Source organism: Desmodus rotundus, chromosome X, assembly GCF_022682495.2.
Source record: "Desmodus rotundus isolate HL8 chromosome X, HLdesRot8A.1, whole genome shotgun sequence".
Classification (NCBI taxonomy): Eukaryota; Metazoa; Chordata; class Mammalia; order Chiroptera; family Phyllostomidae; genus Desmodus; species Desmodus rotundus.
This window is the reverse complement of record NC_071400.1, coordinates 64,221,124-64,239,794: the sequence shown is the minus strand read 5'-3', so window position 1 is coordinate 64,239,794 and position 18,671 is coordinate 64,221,124. Positions and strand designations below refer to the sequence as shown.

The 18,671-nt window shown below is 46.6% G+C and overlaps 1 protein-coding gene across 15 annotated transcripts in view; it reads right to left on the bottom strand.

Annotated features, from left to right (window-relative positions):
- Positions 1–4,693: 4,693 nt before the first annotated feature.
- HUWE1 (HECT, UBA and WWE domain containing E3 ubiquitin protein ligase 1) overlaps positions 4,694–18,671 on the bottom strand; it is a 160,435-nt gene continuing 146,457 nt past the window's right edge. For 14 of the 15 annotated variants that reach the window (XM_071220274.1, XM_071220275.1, XM_071220273.1 and 11 more), the window contains 14 exons: positions 14,959–15,091; positions 14,501–14,703; positions 13,779–13,906; positions 12,401–12,497; positions 10,966–11,121; positions 10,281–10,526; positions 9,908–10,025; positions 9,115–9,255; positions 8,039–8,326; positions 7,811–7,916; positions 7,096–7,213; positions 6,614–6,795; positions 6,134–6,324; positions 4,694–5,322 (listed from right to left, as the gene is read on the bottom strand). In XM_071220274.1, the coding sequence (XP_071076375.1) occupies positions 5,220–5,322; positions 6,134–6,324; positions 6,614–6,795; positions 7,096–7,213; positions 7,811–7,916; positions 8,039–8,326; positions 9,115–9,255; positions 9,908–10,025; positions 10,281–10,526; positions 10,966–11,121; positions 12,401–12,497; positions 13,779–13,906; positions 14,501–14,703; positions 14,959–15,091 (2,210 nt within the window). In that variant the 3' untranslated portion in view covers positions 4,694–5,219. The remainder of the gene's footprint in view (positions 5,323–6,133; positions 6,325–6,613; positions 6,796–7,095; positions 7,214–7,810; positions 7,917–8,038; positions 8,327–9,114; positions 9,256–9,907; positions 10,026–10,280; positions 10,527–10,965; positions 11,122–12,400; positions 12,498–13,778; positions 13,907–14,500; positions 14,704–14,958; positions 15,092–18,671) is intronic. The other variant, XM_071220279.1, reaches the window with a different exon arrangement.

Here is an 18,671-nt window from a genome sequence, read left to right as displayed (position 1 = left end):
CCACACGGTTTGGGCTGCCAGATTCCGTCTGAATTTGTGAACATTAGAAAGCATTAACAGAAGTACAGGATACATACCATTTGGCATCTTCCTATGTGTGTTTGAAGGTTCTTCCTAGTGTCTGCCCCCGCAGACTAAGGCCAGGAGCATGAACCCGCTCTGAGTACAGCAGTTTGGCAGGGAAGGAGAGCCCACGGCACGGGGACCTGCCATTGGATCTGGGCTTGTGTTAGGTGATTTGGAGACAGTTTAGGGTAGTGAGGTTTTGCTCTAGATTGAATACTATCCAGAAGTTGGGGTAATTTTATGATTGAATATACTAATGCATCTTCTCTATAGATGGGACAAGCTAGGGAGATGCTAAAGCTATACTTGGTGTAAAAAAAAAAAAAAAAAAAAGTAGCAGCCCCTCATATTAATCAGGATAGGTGTTAGGTTAATTTTTGTGATCTGGACAATATTTATGTTTTGTCTGTGTTCAGACATTATTACGGAGTCATTTTGGTTGTCTTAATCTGTCACTGCCACAGAGTGACCTTGTCTGATGTTGACGTTCTATGAAATATTTATGTGCATCAAGAGAACACCAAGGTCTAACTGTGAATGCCCGGCCAGCGAGCTCCTGGATGTTAGGGGGTGCTTTTCTATTTGTCGGCATATACTACAAAATTGCACTTCAGAGCTGGTATCAGTTTCTCGGCAGTGTGTGACTGTGGCTGTTTCTTCACATTCTCTCCTATCTGTGTTAACACACACACACACACACACAGATATATTTCAGTTTGGTAAGTGGTTTTCATTGTGATTTAATGCCATGGATATTCAATTATTACAAAATTATCACAGAGGTTAAGAATTTTATATGCTTATTGCTCATTTATATTTCTTATTTTTTTAAAGATTTTATTTAAAATCTTTAGGTATGTGGTATTTTATTTAAAGATTTTTATTTATTTATTTTTAGAGAGAGGGGAAGGGAGGGAGAAAGAGAGAGAAATATCAATGTGTGGTTGCCTCTCACGTGGCCCCCACTGGGGACCTGGCCCACAACCCAGGCATGTGCCCTGACTGGGAATCGAACCAGCAACCTCCTGGTTTGCAGCCCGCACTCAATCCACTGAGCTATGCCAGCCAGGGCTATATTTCTTCTTTTGTGAATTACCTTTTTATGTCCTTGCATGTTTTTTTAACTGGGGAGTTCATCTCTTAGTGATTTGTAAGTTTTATATATATAAAATTAAGGATTAACCATTGCCTGTTAGAGATAATATGTTTTCCTAGATTGCTATTGTTTTTTAATTCTGCTCATGATGTTGCCAAGATTTTAGTAGTCAAATATATCAGTCTTTTCCATTATGCTGTCGTTCATAATTTTTAGCCTTAGATTTCCCATATCCCAGACATTATTTACCAATATTTTTTTAAAAGATTTTTTGTTTATTTTTAGAGAGAAGGGAAGGGAAGGACAAAGAAAGGGAGAGAAACATCAATGTGTGGTTGCCTCTCACACGCCCCCTTCAAGGACCTGGCCTGAAACCCAGGCATGTGCCATGACTGGGACTCGAACCAGCTACCTTTTGTTTCACAGGCCGGTACTCAGTCCACTGAACTACACCAGCCAGTATTTGCCCATATTTTCATTTCATGCTTAAAAACTAAGTTTACGTTTTCCATGCTCGAACCTTCTATTTGGAATTTATTTTGTGTGAAGTGCAAACTATATTTTCCCTCCTTCCAATACTTAGGTGGCCTTAACATTGACAAAGGTATTCCTTCCCCAGCTGGCTCTTGCTGCTTTCTTTTTACAATAGACCAAGCACACCTAATTTCAGCTTTCACCTTGCTTATATAGCATGTCAGTTTATTACCTGAAGTCTCAAGGCCAACTACACTTGTATTTCTATGCTAACACACACAGTAAGTCTCTTCATTTATTTGCCTCTTTTCACCATTCTCCCAAGAGTTTTGCAGTTTTCTTCTTCACATGGGTCCCAAATACTGCTTTTTAAGGTCATTCTTAGGTATTTTGTTACTGTTGTGAAAGGAATCTATTTCCTGTTTTCTGATGGGTTAGTGAGAAGATGTTTAATCCTGTTACAACTGCCTATTAAGTCTCTTTGAGTATCCATTGCCCTCTGCACTTCCTAACATCTGCCTCCTTCCCTTCAGTGAATTTCTGGAAAGCAGAGACTTCTCCGTGTTTTCAGTACATGGTAAGTGCTCAATAAAATTCTTTGTTTACAATGGGTAATAATTGTTTCCCCCGCCAAGACAGATGCATTGTAAATAGAGAGCCATACATCACAGCTTATCTGGTTTGTTTGCATCTGTGGCCCAGCATAATTATTGGCACCATTTTTTACTTTGGACGATAAATTCTATGGTCACCGTAATTATAAGACAAGAGGACTAATTTAACAAGGAGATAACCTGTGGTAATCAGTGCACATAATATCAGTGGGGGAAATTATTAGGGGACAAAAAGACATGTTTAATCTTACCATGCAGGCAGCTATTAGCCTTCATGGAGAATTAGGTCTGCCTGTTATTGCCTCCCTGCTACCTACCTCAAATGCATTGTAAAATTTAACAAATTGTTTATCACATTTATTATGAACTATTTCAGATGTATGAAAGCTATAAAAGTATTATAGTATGTAGTATTGTAAGGAACAGCCGTACTAACCCAGCACCACCCAGCTTAATAAGAAGCCAATGTAGTTGAAGTCCTCTGTGTAATGACCGCTTCCCAGTTGCTTCCCCACGTGGGTGCCATAGCTCATCCCGAACAGCGTGCACTGCTGTCATACGCATGCATGGGCTTTCAGTCTTCATACATGTGGATGTGGCTTTTCATGCTCTTGGTACATAGGTATGTGGTATTGTTTGCAGCTTTTAAACAGGTCCTACACTTTTGGTTATCATTGAGATTGTGCATGTTGATACATGAAATGGATATATTTTTACTGCTGTATAGAATTCCATTGTAGGAATTTATTACAATTTATTGTTGCACAATAAATGTTTACATATTTTGTTCATTATAACCAAGTCTCTTGGTAGACTAAGTTCTAATACCTTGACTCTCTTGGTGTAACAGTCAAGTTATGTTTCCTGTTTTACCTCATGGTTAGAACTAGCAGAACAGTGCTAATGGTGGTAACTGGCCACCCTATGCTTCCAGTGTGATGTTGGCTGATGGTCCGAGGCTACCTTATCAAAGTAGTGTCTTTAAATTAGCAGGAATAGTTATTGAGGGATAGGTAGCAAGCGCCTTGTGTCTGTTTGACAGGATTTTTCTCATTTCACATTGAGTTAATATTACACCATACACATCTCACAAAGGGAAATCATCCTTGGTCGTAGGTTTTTGTAGTAAGCCACGGAGTTAGATTCACTTTTATTTTCTTCAGGGTTATTCTGTGTACCCTGCTTCCACACCCACCTTCTAACCCTTGCGCCCCTTTCATTAAATGTGGGAGCTTTATTCTTTCATTTTTCAGAAAACCAGTTATCGATCAATTCTACTGTATTTCTGCTTACTTATTCATTTTTAAAGGCTTGAGGGACTCCCAGTCTCATCTCAAGCCACAACCCTTTGCTCAAGCGCTGCCATATCGGAAAACTGGACTCCTGTTGCTTTGATTTAGATTACTTTCCCCTCCTTAATCTTAACTCCTGCACAGCTTTACAATTCAATCCAAGTGCCACTGACGATGGACTCTTCCCTGATCTTCCAGTCTAGAATAGGTACTTCCGCCCTGGGACACCCAGAGACCCCCCTCCTCCATCAGTCACAGAACTGACCAGTCTCCTCCCCTTGACTGGAAGTTCAGTGGCACGGACAGGGCTGACTCATTTGTCTTTGCAGTCATCAGCAGGGCCAGACACAGACAAGTTGGAATTTTGAAAAAAAGGAGAAAATGTCCAGTAGCCATTTGCACCAGGACCAAGGGGTCAGGTTAGGGACACACCATGGCTTTCCTAGATCCGCACTCTGGGACATGGTCAAGGGGAAAATCTTTTTAAGAAGCAGAGCCCCAGAGAAGGAGAAAAATCACACAAAGCAAGCACCACTTGGGGTTATTTTTCTAACTAAACTTTTATTATTTTTTTTTCTAAGGAACTAAAGTCCTTAGATTGGCTTTAAGGGCTGGATGGAACAAAAATCACGAGACTATTGGGTGATCTGTGAACAGACTGACAGACGGACTACAGAACAAGAACAAAAGGAGAGTAAGACTGTCCTTCTGGAGAGCTTGTCAAATTATTTGAAATTTGTTAGAAATAAACAAAAACATTAACAAATGAAATAAAAATTTTAAACTGAGCCCCCAGATTGGAGGCTGTTGTAAGAACAGTGGGTTGGATTCAATGAGTCCTCAGAACATTTCTTATAACCTGCTGGTTTGTTCCCCTCAAACAAGATGCTTTGTCCTTGGCTGCGATATTTTAACACTAGACCCCCCCAAGTGCAGATCCTATTCTAAAGAAGTGAACCCCCCACCCGGTTCCTGGTGGCCGTCTCTCTCTCCTGACTACCGGGAAACCAGCTTTGAAAGAGGGTGCACCGGCGGTGGTGGAACAGAGGTTTTTGGGGAGTCCATTCGGACCTTTTCTCCACATGTCTAGCATGCGCTGCTCAAGAGTTGTTTATTTTCTTTTAGTTTGAAAAAAACTCCATTGTGAAAAGTGAGTTATGAAGAGTGCTCTTTATTTGAAACCTCCACAACACAGACGCCAATTTTGTCTCGCATTGAATCATTAGCTGTGCACATCAACACATTCCAAGCACAAATTAAGAAATGCAAACAGAACAAAAAAATATATATATATATAATTTTTTCCCCTATCCAAAGGTTTCAAGTCTCAATGCAGCAAATCCTTCTGAACACAGACTCTGAGGAGCACACTGTTCAAACAGTTGGGACAAACAAGTCCCTGCAAAGGCTACTGCCTTTTTAACACATGGGCTGGGGATCATGGACGGCATGGAACAGGGAGAGGAGGTGAGAAAAAGAGAGGGGAGAAAGGATGAGTGGGAGAAAGGGAACAGGTATGTACTGAAGAAGACTGGGGCAGCTGGGACACACACGGTGAGTCGGTGGATTTCATTTATTGGTATCAACATTTTCTTTCTGGTTCATTTGTTTTTATTTCCCCAATTCCCAGGTCCAACAATGGTAGAAAAACCCCACAGTGGTGGGGGGTGGGACTTATTAGGCCAGTCCAAAGCCTTCAGAGCACTCCTGGATGGCCAATAGTAGCATGTGGCGGAGCTTCTCAAAGCTCTCATAGGCGGGCAGGTCCAGCTGATTAAAACTAGGGAAAGAAGAAAGATCAGAGCATAATGAAAACATGCTAACCAAATCACCGTGCTCCCATGATGCCTAAGTGACTTCTCCCTGAGGGAACCGACTCCTTGCTTCTTGTGGACTCCCAATCTTGTCCTAGCCCGGTTTGCCTTCCTCTAATCTGGCCCCATTACTGGCCTTCAGGCATCTAAAACCTGTCTGACCCTGTCACTTATTCTTTAAAAAGGTTTATTTATTTATTTATTTATTTATTTATTTTTAGAGAGAGGGGAAGGGAGGGAGAGAAACATCAATGTGTGGTTGCCTCTCACGTAGCCCCACTGGGGACCTGGCCCACAACCCAGGCATGTGTCCTGACTGGGAATCGAGCCAGCGACCCTTTGGTTTGCAGCCCACACTCAATCCACTGAGCTACATCAGCCAGGGCTGACCCTGGCACTTCTTAAACACCATGGCCTTGTCTATGGGCTAGAATGCAAGCTCCAACGAGCCATTCAGGGTAGCTGGTGATCTGACTCCTGCTGAGGTCCTTGCTCCCTGCAACTCTGACTCCTTGTTCCAGCCACACTGAGAGCCCTTGAATACACCATCTCTCATGCGGTGGTGTTCATTGGCAACGTCTCCCCAGCCTCACTGTGAGTCTGGGCCAGCTTCACATCTCAGACATCAGCCTCTCCCAAAAAATGAGCAAGTTTGAGCCACCCCAGGGCCATGGTAGCCAGGGCCAGATTTGAGTCCCTGACGTGGGGCAGGGGCCTAAAAGTGGTATATACGCAAGCTCAATCTGAGTGCCAAACAGGGGAACAAACTCTTCTTACCATGTGTGAGCTGAAGGCAGGCGATCTGTGGACCTGTCATCTCGATGGATCTGAAACTTCTGAATGCCATTCATGCCTTCAAGGGCAGCAAAACCTTGCAGGGGCACCTTGGAAGTACCTGTGACAAACTGGAGGAACTTGGCACGGTCAGCTTGGTCAAAAGAACGCAATGCTCTCCAGAACCACTGGATCTGCAGGAAGGGACACAAGAAGCCAGCATTAGATAGAGAGCTCCTACGGAAGAGAGGGATGGGCCTTGGACTCTAGACGAGTCTCTTTTGTGAGATGGGCTTCAGTTCATTCATAGGATGAGCAAGAACATCGCCTGAAAATGTCATCCAGAAGAACGAAGAGTTACACATAGGTAAGTGGTCATACATAACACCCTTCCCTGGAGAGTACTGGTTGATTTGGTATCATACTAACTAGCACTGCTTAGGGATGAAGGGGGTGGGGGCAACGTCAGCAGCAGCAGCTCACCTGAATAGAGTTGGACTGGTACTTGTGGTATTCAGTGTTGGATTTCAAATCGTCAATGTCGATTGTGGGCAGCCCTGATATGAGCAGCTCCAACTCCTGCTCAGTGAAGATGGAAATGAGGCGCTTTGGAATGATCTCATAGAAGCCTTCTAAGAAAGCCGCCAGCTGTTTGCGGATGGCTCCTGGAGAGAGAACCAACATGTCATGTGACATGTGAATTCACGGTCAGAGGTACCCCCAATCTAGCTCCTGTTGCTACTAAGATGGTGACCGGTCTGCCCGCCACACCTGCCACTCTATCTCTGGCCACCCCCATGATGGTAGATGAAGAGAAATATTTTTGGTTAAGTTTTTGGACTCTTTTTGTGCAAGGCATTTGTATCTGGCACAGGGGAAGAGAGAAAACAATGTCTGTGAAATGAAGCGAGACCTGATCTCTTCCCACACTGAGCAACACGGGGGGCTGACGGACACTCCCCTACCTGTCATTCTCATCTGGCACACCAGGTGTACATATTCCTTCTTATTCTCCTCTGTTACCAAGATGTTGGCCCCATTGGGTTTGAGGTCACGAACTTCACAGACTCCAAACTCTTGGACCTAGAACACCCCAAAACACTAATCATATGTATCAGGCTTGGTCTAGGATGGGATTTACACAGATACCTGGAAACACGCCCTGAATTCTTTGCCATGCCCTGGGCAGAGAGACAAAGCAAGGTCATAAAAAAAACGGACTTTTCTCACGAGCTCATAACTCCCTAATAGGAAAACAGCAAGGGTAAAAGCGGGGGGAAAAGGCACAGCTAGCATACGTAACATAACACAACACAATCTTCGTAGAAAACAATTTGGTAGAAGAGTTACCTTAAAAACATTTTGTTTTCATGTATATCATTTTTCTACAATGAACTTCTTTTGGGAATGAAGAACGTATGTACTGGACTGTACTGCTTTTTACAAAGGGGGAAACTAGGAAACAGCCTGGATTGTTTCACAAATTCTGGTTTTTCTGGTTGTGATGTCTCAGACAAATACCCTCTGCTTTCTGCCAGATGGGAAATGGGGCATGGGACTTTAGGACGTCAAGATACTTCCTTAAAACCATGAGGTTATCCAGTGCCAATTCAAGGGTGATCCCAGAGCGGGGCTCCTAGGTTAGCCAGCATGTGCGGCAGTCAGGGTTTCCTGACCCACCTCAGTGCTGAAGGTGAGGTCATAGCCTAGAGTGGAGACGTCATTTTCCAGCAGATAAACCAGGCCCTGGTAGAAGTGGTAATCTTCGCTTTCCATATCCGTATATCTAGAAAAACACAAGACAGGGTCATGGGTTGGGATGGAGGAGAAGCAGCATAGGGTGGGACACACAGAAACGACCTGATTCCCAGGACTGACAACAGCCCCAGGACTGTGCCACATCCTCACCTGACAGACTTGCCCAAGATGTGTTTGTAGAAGGACCGAGTAAAGTAGCACTCCAGGAGGCGGTTGTCATATACAGCTTTGGCCACGATGCGTCCGACAAACTTGAAGTAGCTGAGGTGGTTGGGGTTGCAGTGGGAGGATGGATTGATGGTGTAGGTGACCCGGTCACCAGGTGAGGTACGGAACAAGGCATACATAGGGTTAAACATCTCCCGAGAGATGATCATATACCACTCCCGCAGGAGCCCTCCAGCGTCCTGCCCTTCTTCTCCTTCAAACACTATATACCTGCATAAGAGAGCAGAAACAGAGATGTGCAGGAAGCCCAGGACACATCCACTCATTTGCACAACATGACCCGAGTCAGCGAGTGGCTGAAGCTGTGGACAGGGAGTGCAGGGTCACAGGACAGAGGTGAACGCAGAGTCAGGAGAGCCTAGAGGAGGGCTCCGGAACAAAATGGGTATCACTAATGGAACGCCAGTAGCAATGGTATAGAGGCCTAAATGAGGTCTCATTTAGGGAAAGCAGGGGTCAAGCGGTGTCAGAGAGTGCTGAGCACAGAGTCCAACGTCTGTAAGGGTTTGGTAGTGGAGAAGCAGGGCCCAGCCTGTCTCAGAAGCCTCTCTGACTTCCTGTGTGCTTACATGGATAGCGAGCCCAAGCCCCGAGGGAGGGGAGGAATCAAGTCTCAGTTTGGGAGCATCTAAACTGCTCCCACGACCTCTGGCATTACAAAGTGCCAATCTCCTCTAGGTGGCTTCAAAAACATCAGAGAGCAATTAGCTGTCTCTGAGAAGCCAGAAGGTCTCTCTTTGTAAATGCCGAAGACTCTTCTGTCCGGTAATTGTTGGGCAGCCTCAGCCAAAGGCCGGCCAGCCGAAGACCAGTCTTATGAGACCAGGCTGAGAGGATGGGAGGCAGCCCAGTGAGATGATATAAGCTAGATTCCAACTGGGGCGAGCAGCACCTCCCTAGGCCCCCTGTACATCTGGTGCCTGAGTAAGCCTTCGCCGTGACAGAGGAAGAGGGTCCCCACCCTCCCATCTTGTCTGTTTTCTGCTCTGGGCTCTTACAAGCGATTCTTCATTTCTTCAGGGGATTTCCGATGCAGCTCACGGTAAGAGTCTTCGAACACATGGTCACGGCGGACGTGCACAGCCATGTCTTCTTTCCGGAGCCCTTCGTCCAAACGCTCCAGCTCTTGGCGGAAGTATCTTGGGAGGTAGGGAAGGAAGGAAGGAAAACAGGATTGGGGGTGGCAAAGCAAACTTCTGTTTGCCTGATTAGAATGAAGACTCACAATGATGCTTTCCCCATCCTCCAACCACTCTGATCCCTGCTCCCCACTTGTACCCCTGGCAACACGCCCAGGAGTTGGGAGAGATACATCATTCACTGCCAACTCTCCATTCCCCATCTCCACCAAATAAGGGCCCACAGAGATCGTGGCACGGAATTTCTGTAACAAGCAGGTAAGCGTGTGCTGGTGCACAGGGAGGAAGAGTAGGAAGACAGGAATGTTGTGGAGGTCCCTTGCACCCTGCTATTGTTATGGCCACCTGCAACTCCTGTATTACCCCCCAAAGGATGGAATGGGACTTTAGAAATCACGTGGTTAAACAAAGGCTCACATCTCTCTGATGAAGAATGGAGACTGGGGTGGAGAAAGCCAGCAAGTATTTAGGTGCAGTGACTGTCACTGGCATGGATTAGTCTCTGCCTCCCACCCAGCACCCTTCCAAGGGCTGCCACCACAGGGAACTTCTTTCTCTGGAAACACTGCCCCAGGAGGAACTTTGGCTCCCTTCTGGCAGGGGAGATACCACTTGGAGAGTTCCCACCCCCACCAACAGCCAGGGCACATACTTGCGCTTGACATCAAAGTCCAGGACACGGATGTAGTCTACCAGAACAGCAAAGGGCCCATCGGCGAGGTGGGTGGTGGACTGCCGCAGAATCTGGTTTAACACAGTGCGATGAGTCTCTGGGATGAGAAAGGACAGCAGGAATCAGCCATTGTGGGCCCCAAAAGACTGGATGATAGCCATCCAGCCAGCAACTCTTTCTTTGTTTTAGGAAAAAAAAAGTAGTACGGCACACAAGGGCTTCCGGACAGTCCCTACCTCACTGGCCTCGCTTTCCACCCCCTGCCCCCGCACACCAGGTAAGGGTAAAATGTATGAAACGGTCTCCTAAGAATGAAGCCCTCTACATCTGGGGACCTAAGAGTTCCCTGTACCTGCAAAACGAAGGAACTTCTGTGTGTCAGGGGGCAGGCTTGAGGAGATGTGCATAGATGAGGGCTCCCGGGAGAAGAATGGGTCAAGGGAGGAAGGAGTGGCTGGGGTTAAGGGGGCCGGGGAGAGTGGAGGAGGCTCGTCCTTGATGTGTGCCAGCTGGCTCTCACGGGTGTCTCGGACAGGAGGCTTGCTCTCCCGCTCTGTGGCGTGGACCAGAAAGAAGGCCTCGACGGCAGGCTGTAGCACTGGGGGTAGCAATGACAAGGAGGTGACACTTTATAGACTTCAACATATAAACCCCTTCTTCATAATCAAATTACAAAAGTACAATATGGAAGAAGAAATAACGAGAACTTGTAGAACTATAATGGTAGCACAGAAAAGTGAAGCCAAAGCGGAGGTCAGAGCTTCATTAAAGCCAAAGAAAAATGGGATAGGCAACCAGTTGTATGAAGATTCCCCTGGCCTAAAAAGTAAAAGATACCAGCCATAAAAAGAGAAGGAAAGTTTTTTTTTTTCTTCCCTGACACTGGAGTCAGAGAAAAAAACCCCCCTCTCCTTTGAATCCTTATTACAGAGACACTGAGAAAGCGGGGTGACCTGGAAGGAAGAAAAGTAGGCGGGCAGAGGCGGCCATGGTGCAGAGTACTGGGTTGGGATCTGGGCCTTCAGGCCACCACGCACCTAGCACCGCATGCTGGTCATGGGACTCCTCCAGTTCCTTTAGACACTCTCCCAGCATGTCCCACAGCTCATCTAAGCTCAGCTGCTCACTGAGCAGGGGTAACTCAGGTGGCCTCTCCTCCTTCTCCTTCTCCCCCTGTGAGTTTCCATCCGAGCCTACAGGGCACACAGATGAGAGAGTGAGAAAGCCTTCGAAGTTTCCTCTTCATTTAGATTTCCCTGAGACCAAACGCACATGCCATTAGACAGGTCAAATAGACTGGCCCACTGGCCCCTGAGTAGTACTAAGTGACACCGGAAAGCAAGCTCTAGTCCTACACTGAATGGCATTTAAATTTAAACTAAGTAAGATTAATATAATAAAAAAAATGGTTCCTCAGTTGCACTAGCCACATTCAAGGGCAGGTTATCGAACACTTGAGATGTGGCTACTGCACCTGGAACAGTGGCTACTGCAGGAAAGTTCTACCAGACAGTGCCAGTCTACTTCCTGCCTCATTAGTTCCCAGAGTACCTGTGGATTATTAAATGATCTAATATACCGGTAGCTCAAAAAAGGACATCCTATGACAACACTATCCCAAAGAAATATGTCAAAGGTGTACCAAAAAGTGCCCTGACTGGTGTATCTCACTGGGTTGGGCGTCATCCTGCAAACTGAAATGTCGCTGGTTCAATTCCTGGTCAGGGTGCATGCCTGTGGTGCAGGCCAGGTCCCCAGTTGGGGGCATGCGAGAGGCGACAGATTGATGTTTCTCTCTCCCTCCCTTCCCCCCTCTCTAAAAAAAACAAAACAAAGCAAATAAAATCTTTAAAAAAAAAGGACGGTACCAAAAAGTATTCTATGTACAATTAACTTGGAGAAATGCTGTTGATAACCGCACCCACTGTGTGCCAGGTACCGCTCTAAGCACTATATACACACATAACTCATTCATTCCTAACTATGAACACTCCCTTTTTTAAAAAAGATTTTATTTATTTTTAGAAAGAGGGGAAGAGAGGGAGAGGAACATCGATGTGCCAGAGATACACCAATTAGCTCCTCTTGTATGCCCCCTACTGGGGACCTGGCCTGCAACCCAGGCAGTTTGCAGGCCAGCACCCAATCCACTGAACAACAGCATCCACTGCTGAACACCCCTATTTTAAAGGACAAAACTTAAGCAGACAGAAGTTTGTCTCAGATCTCAGGACTAATAAACAAGGGAGCCAAGACTCAGATACATGCTGTCTCCACACATATCATAGAACAGTTTCTTTACTACAGGAATCACAATGTGTGCTACGAATCTGCAACAAGGGCGAGGTGGTTGACGATCAGTGATCTTGGTAAACTCCTATTAACGCCGAGCTATGTTATGTTGAGAACAGGGACATTCCATGAAGGCTGATTGTTTCTTTTGCTGGGCTGGAAATGAGAAGCAGTACTGACCAATGGACTGAGTATCGTGGGTACTGGGAGACGGCTGGTCCACATCCATGGGTGATTCCTCCCTCCGGACAGATGCTTCTGACTGGCTTGCCTCCGACTGGATAAAAGGGAGACAAGGTCATGTAAAGGGTGCAGCTCTGCATTCCTCAGGGACACACTAGGAGCCGGCCCTGCCACTTCTCGCACATCATAAGCTTAGAAAGAAGCTTCCCATATCTGGTCAGGAAACCCTGGTAGTTCTTCTAGCTCTCCAGGACAAAAGAATGACTTTCCCACCAAGTTTGCTGTCCTGAGCTGGCAAGCTCCCTGCCTGGATGCCTACATTGCCTCCACTCCATTCCAGACCTATGTCCAGTCACACACCAGCCTCTTGGATACAGACTTCAAGATTTCTTCTGGGGATAGTTTACAAGTGTACACAAATATAAAGCTGAGATGGGCAGAAGAGAGATTTGCTCTTTGTTCACAAAAGGTAAAAAAATAACAGGGGAATCAGTGCAACCTTTGATGGGTAGGATTATTTAAAAAAACAGCACCTGTCCTATCAGGTGTGGGAAAGAGACTGGGGCAGAAAGAAAAAATACTACAGAACAACAGCTCTCTATTTTCCCTTTCTACCCTGCTGGAGTCAAGGCTCTCAAGTTCAAGGCTGTTCCCAGCTTGCTCAATGAAATGATACTGCATAACAGGAATTACAGAAAGAAAAAGCAGATGTCAGGATACTTTTTATCCTGGATCTTGGGAAGGTGACTTGCATGTTGCAAGGACAGGAAAACAATGAGAGTGCCACAGCATAAATACAGGATGCCAGGCCTTTCCCTGAGTCACTCTGTGCTGGGATCTCAACAATGAGCCAGCTACCTAGGAACCAGAAGCCTTCCTTCTAAAAGTACCCGAGTGCCTAAGTGCCAAAGGAGTATGGAGAACAGAGGCAGAGGCCAGGGTGGAGCGAACAGCCATAACCAGAAGAGGCTGCGTGGGATGTGTACCCAGCTTGGGGGACTTTCAAGAGTAGAATTCCTAAGATGTCTCTGATGTACCTGAATTATTCCATGAGACTGAAAAATCTTCACCCCACATCCCCTCAGAACCCAGACACTTAGCATTATGAAGTTTGCAAAAGCGCCACTGTTGACAGAATAGCTGGGAGTGGGGTATGATGGCCAAGCTTTAAAATCAGATCAAATCAAACCAAACTAAACCAACAAACCAATCAACAAACAGTTAAAAAAAAACACCAACAGAAAGTAACCCTGTTGCCCAAAGCATTCGTATAGCAAACTTAATGCAAAAGCATACAAGGTAAGGGCAGTGAAACCCCACTGATGATGTGGTGGGGAGAGACAAATGAATGAGGGGCCACAGGCATCATGCTAACCGTTGCTGCTTGTTGCTGTCTCCGCGCCCTTTGACCCTCACGTACCATTTGTATAATGGCATCAGCCTCAGCCTCCAGCTGCCGAACAGCTGCCTGGATGCTGCTAGCTGAGCCTAAACCGGAGGAACCTGGGAGAAAGAAAGAAGGCAAGATATGAAATGTAAAAAGAGGGAATGCCCAACACGCTCCCATCTCCTGGGCTGCCACAGGGCATCTTGCTGAGGTCTTTGAGCTTTAGCTCAGGCAGCTTCAGAGTGCTCATATCACACACTAAGAGCTACCGTTACAGACAAGGGCAGGGGACATGGTGCTAGGGCAGATGGATGGTAGCAGGTGACAGGATTCTGTGGGACAGGAGGAAAGAGGTAGGATTTGGCAAGCCATGGCTCAGGCAACATGGCTGTAATGTTTTAGTCAGAAGTGATCAAGGAAACAGAAAGGAGGCACACTCAGTGAGTTAAAATCTTGTTTAGCAAAAGATCCGCCCTCAATTTCCTTGCCAGATTTCCACTCCCCCTTAATTCCTACTTGCACTATGCATTTCCTATGCAGGCAGCTTGAGCGAGATACAAAATGCAGCCATCAACATTTTAAGAAAGATTCATCACTTCCTTTCGGAAAGTTCAAACAGGAAGGAGACATGATATTCAGTCTTGCCCTCCAGGGACTCTGGGTTCTCCACCACCAACCCTGCCCCTCAACTGGACACTCCAATTTCATACCTAGCCTGCCTGTCTGCTTGGCTTTCTTGTTAGCTCGGCGCGTGTCGTCCCGGAGCTGGATGATGACCTGCAGTACTCTCAAGAAGAACTTCTGGGTAGATGTCTTGGATGTCAACATGGACATAGAAGGCAGCTGGAGCTCCCGGCCACCCAGAGGTCGCTTCTGAGATGCCACAATTACCACATTCTCAGCCATGTCAAACCTGGATAGTGTAGAGGTGGCTTGCGTATATTGACAGCATCAAAGCGTAAACACTCAGCAAGCAGGGCCTTCTGGTGTCAACCAGAGGAGTAAGAAATCTCACAAGGAAATCTCGCGAGTAGGCAAAAACAAAAAAATAGGGTCAAACGTGAATAGAGTAAGAAAATCTGCCCAGAGAGAGGGGAAACCAGCAAGAGCCACCTTTCAGAATGTCCAAGATTCTAGTACGACAGCCAAATGGGCAGCTTCTACCCACCTGCTCTGCATTTTGCCTTTCAGCTTGGTGGTCTGTGGCTGCTCCTCAGGAAGGCCATCAGGAGAGAGGGTCTCACACTGAGCTCGCCGCTGCTGTTCCAGGTTGTATTCCCGTAGCTCGGCCAGAAGGGTACCTGGTAGGCGGAGGAGCCAGCAAGTGTTCAGAGACTTTGCCAGTGAAGAAGCTAAAAGGCAAACCTTTCCAAGAAACCTGCCCAGGTCATCCTTTCTGCTCAGCTACAGAGAACCTAGAGTACGCAAGAATTCCACTTTGTGCGTCTTGCTATGTGTGCTGTGGGTCCATCAGCCACCCAGGGACTACAATCTACCTGGCCTCAAGAATCTGTTGAAACTGCACAAAACGCAGGTCAGTGCAGAGAGAAAAATCATCTGTTTTGGAGCCTGCATACCTTTTGAAATTCTGAGGTTTGCTTACCCACCTTATACGACTAATATTGCCTAACCTTATAAGGCTGCTTTGAGAATTAGGTGGTAACTATGGTAGAGTGCCTAGGATGTTGCCTGGTCCGTGGGAGTTGAATAAGTGGTAGCAATCAAGAAAGGTCAGAGGCCTCTTCCAGAAGAACCTCGCAATTCTCATGCAGCAAAGAATGCCCTGGGTCCTACAGTCCAATCAACTCTCTTATCACCTTAGCTCCAGGGACATTTATGACAAGTAGGTAAGTAAGCATGTAGCTGATATCTAGGGAGAACCATGCTTGGGCTGGGGATGGGAGAGAGCAAAGAGACTAAACAGAAAGAAAGACCTGGCTCTGTTCCTTCACTCAATCATTTATCACTTGGATTTTAGTTTTCTTCGTGGTAAAACCGGAAGGAAGACAATAGAAACTAGATGATTTACAAGTGTTCTTAGAATTTTTGTACACTCAAAACTACACAAAGGCAGATGGCATTATTGTGATTATCAATTCCTGAGCCTGAACACAGTGTAGGCGCACCTCTGAGGTGGCAAAGCTGCCCCAGCAGGCTTGTCACAGAGCTCTTACAAGTGCCCAGAATGGAGAAACAAGAGGGCACTGCCAGTCCTATACATGCTCACCTGCCTTTACCAAGCGTGGATTACCTGCCACACGCCAGGCACTGTGGATGTAGAGAACCCAGTCGTGCTCTTTTAGAACTCAACAGAAGAAACTAGATGGCAACCCAGTATTTTCAGTGCTATGACAGAAGAAAGCTTGGGGCTGTGTGATAGAAGCACAGGAATTTGATTCAGCTTGGAGGTTCAGGGAAGGCTTCCAGAAAGAGGTGACACATAAGTGCAAGGTTTCAGAAAAACATGATGCTTCCAGAGTTCCGGCCAAGACGGAAGCGTAGGTAGAAATGCTTTGCATCCTTGCACAACCAAAAGAAGGATAACAACCAATCTAAAACCAATAAACCACCAGAAGTGCCAGAAAATTGAACTGCATGGAACTCCGACAACCAAGGAGTCAAAGAAACATTCACCCAGACTGGTAGGAGGGGTGGAGCTGGGCAGCCAAGGGGAGAGGATGTGCTGGCAAAGCAGGGCTTGCTGAACGGGAAACTACAGACTCAAAGCTAGCTGTAAACTACTGCGGGGGTTGCCGTGGCGGGAGAAACTCCCAGTCTCACATGAGAGTTTATTGGAAAGTGGGGCTAGAGGGGAGAGAGAACCAAGATGGCGGCGTAGGTAGACACACTGCGCCTCCTCGCACAACCAGAACTGACAGCGAATCGAACAGCAAGGGGGACCAACACCAAGGAAATAGAAAATAAACATTCATCCAGACTGGTAGGAGGGGCGGAGACGGGCACCGGGGTGGAGAGGACTCGCGTGGCTGTGGCGGGACTGAGACTGGCGGAGTGTGGGACAAATGGCGCAGGCAGTCTGAGCACTAGCAGACCCTGCGGCCCCACATTTGCACAGATAAACCCAGAGGGCCGGACTCAGAGTGGCGGAGAACGGGGCAGGCAGAGTGGCGGGTAGCACCCCACGGCACCACATTCGCCCACAGATAAACCCGACGAACGGCTGGGAGCGAAGCAGACCTCGCAATCCAGGGCTCCAGCTCGGGGAAATAAAGCCTCAAACCTCTGATTGAAAACGCCCCTGGGGGTTGGGGCGGCAGCAGGAGAGACTCCCAGCCTCACAGGAGAGGTTGTTGGAGAGACCCACAGGGGCCTAGAGTGTGCACAGGCCCACTTACTCGGGAACCAGCACCAGAGGGGCCCAGTTTGATTGTGGGTAGCGGAGTGAAAGACTGAAAGCCAGAGGAGAGTGAGGCGGGCGCCATTGCTCCCACTCGGCCCCGCCCCCACGTACAGCGTCACAGCGCAGCGATCAGCGTTACCCCGCCCCGGTGAACACCTAAGGCTCCGCCCCTTAAAGTAACAGACGCGCCAAGACAGACAAACAAAAAAAAAATGGCCCAAATGACAGAACACTTCAAAGCTCCTGAAAAAATACAACTAAGCGACGAAGAGATAGCCAACCTATCGGATGCACAGTTCAAAGCACTGGTTATCAATATGCTCACAGACTTGGTTGAATCTATTCGAAAAACAGATGAAAAAATGAAGCCTATGCTAAGAGAAACAAAGGAAAATGTACAGGGAACCAATAGTGATGAGAAGGAAACTGGGACTCAAATCAATGGTATGGACCAGAAGGAAGAAAGGAACATCCAACGAGAAAAGAATGAAGAAACAAGAACTTGGAAAAATGAGAGGCTTAGGAACCTCCCGGACGCCTTGAAACATTCCAACATCCGAATTATAGGGGTGCCAGAAGGAGAAGAGGAAGAACAAAAAATTGAAAACTTAATTGAACAAATAATGAAGGAGAACTTCCCTAATCTGGCAAAGGAAATAGACTTCCGGGAAGTCCAGGAAGCTCAGAGAGTCCCAAAGAAGCTGGACCCAAGGAGGAACACACCAAGGCACATCATCATTACATTACCCAAGATTAAACGCAAGGACCTACATCCAAGATTACTGTATCCAGCAAAGCTATCATTTAGAATGGAAGGGCAGATAAAGTGCTTCTCAGATAAGGTCAAGTTAAAGAAGCTCATCATCACCAAGCCCTTATTATATGAAATGTTAAAGGGAGTTACCTAAGAAAAAGAAGATCAAAAATAGGAACAGTAAAAATGACAGCAAACCCACAGTTATTAACGACCACACATAAAACAAAAACGAGAGCAAACTAGGCAAACAACTAGAACATGAGGGTTGCCAATAGGGGAGAGGGAGGGGGAGAGGGGGGGAAAGGTACAGAGAATAAGTAGCATAGATGATAGGTGGAAAATAGACAGGGGGAGGGTAAAAATAGTGTAGGAAATGTAGAAGCCAAAGAACTTATAAGTATGACCTATGGACATGAACTATAGGGGGGGAATGTGGGAGGGAGGGGGGTGGGCAGGATGGAGTGGAGTGGGGGGGGAAATGGGACAACTGTAATAGCATAATAAATATATTAAAAAATAAAATTAAAAAAAAAAAAAAAAAGAAAGTGGGGCTAGAGCAGAGCAAGTGAATCACATTGTTCCCTCTCAGACCCCGCCCCCACAGTGCCACCACACAGAGGGTTGCCCCGCCCTGGAAAATACCTAAGGCCCCGCCCCCTTATAACACAACAGGCGCACCGAGGCAAAGAAATATGGCCCAAATGAAAGTAACACATCAAAACTCCAGAAAAAGAGCTAAGCGATGAGGACATAGCCAACCAAT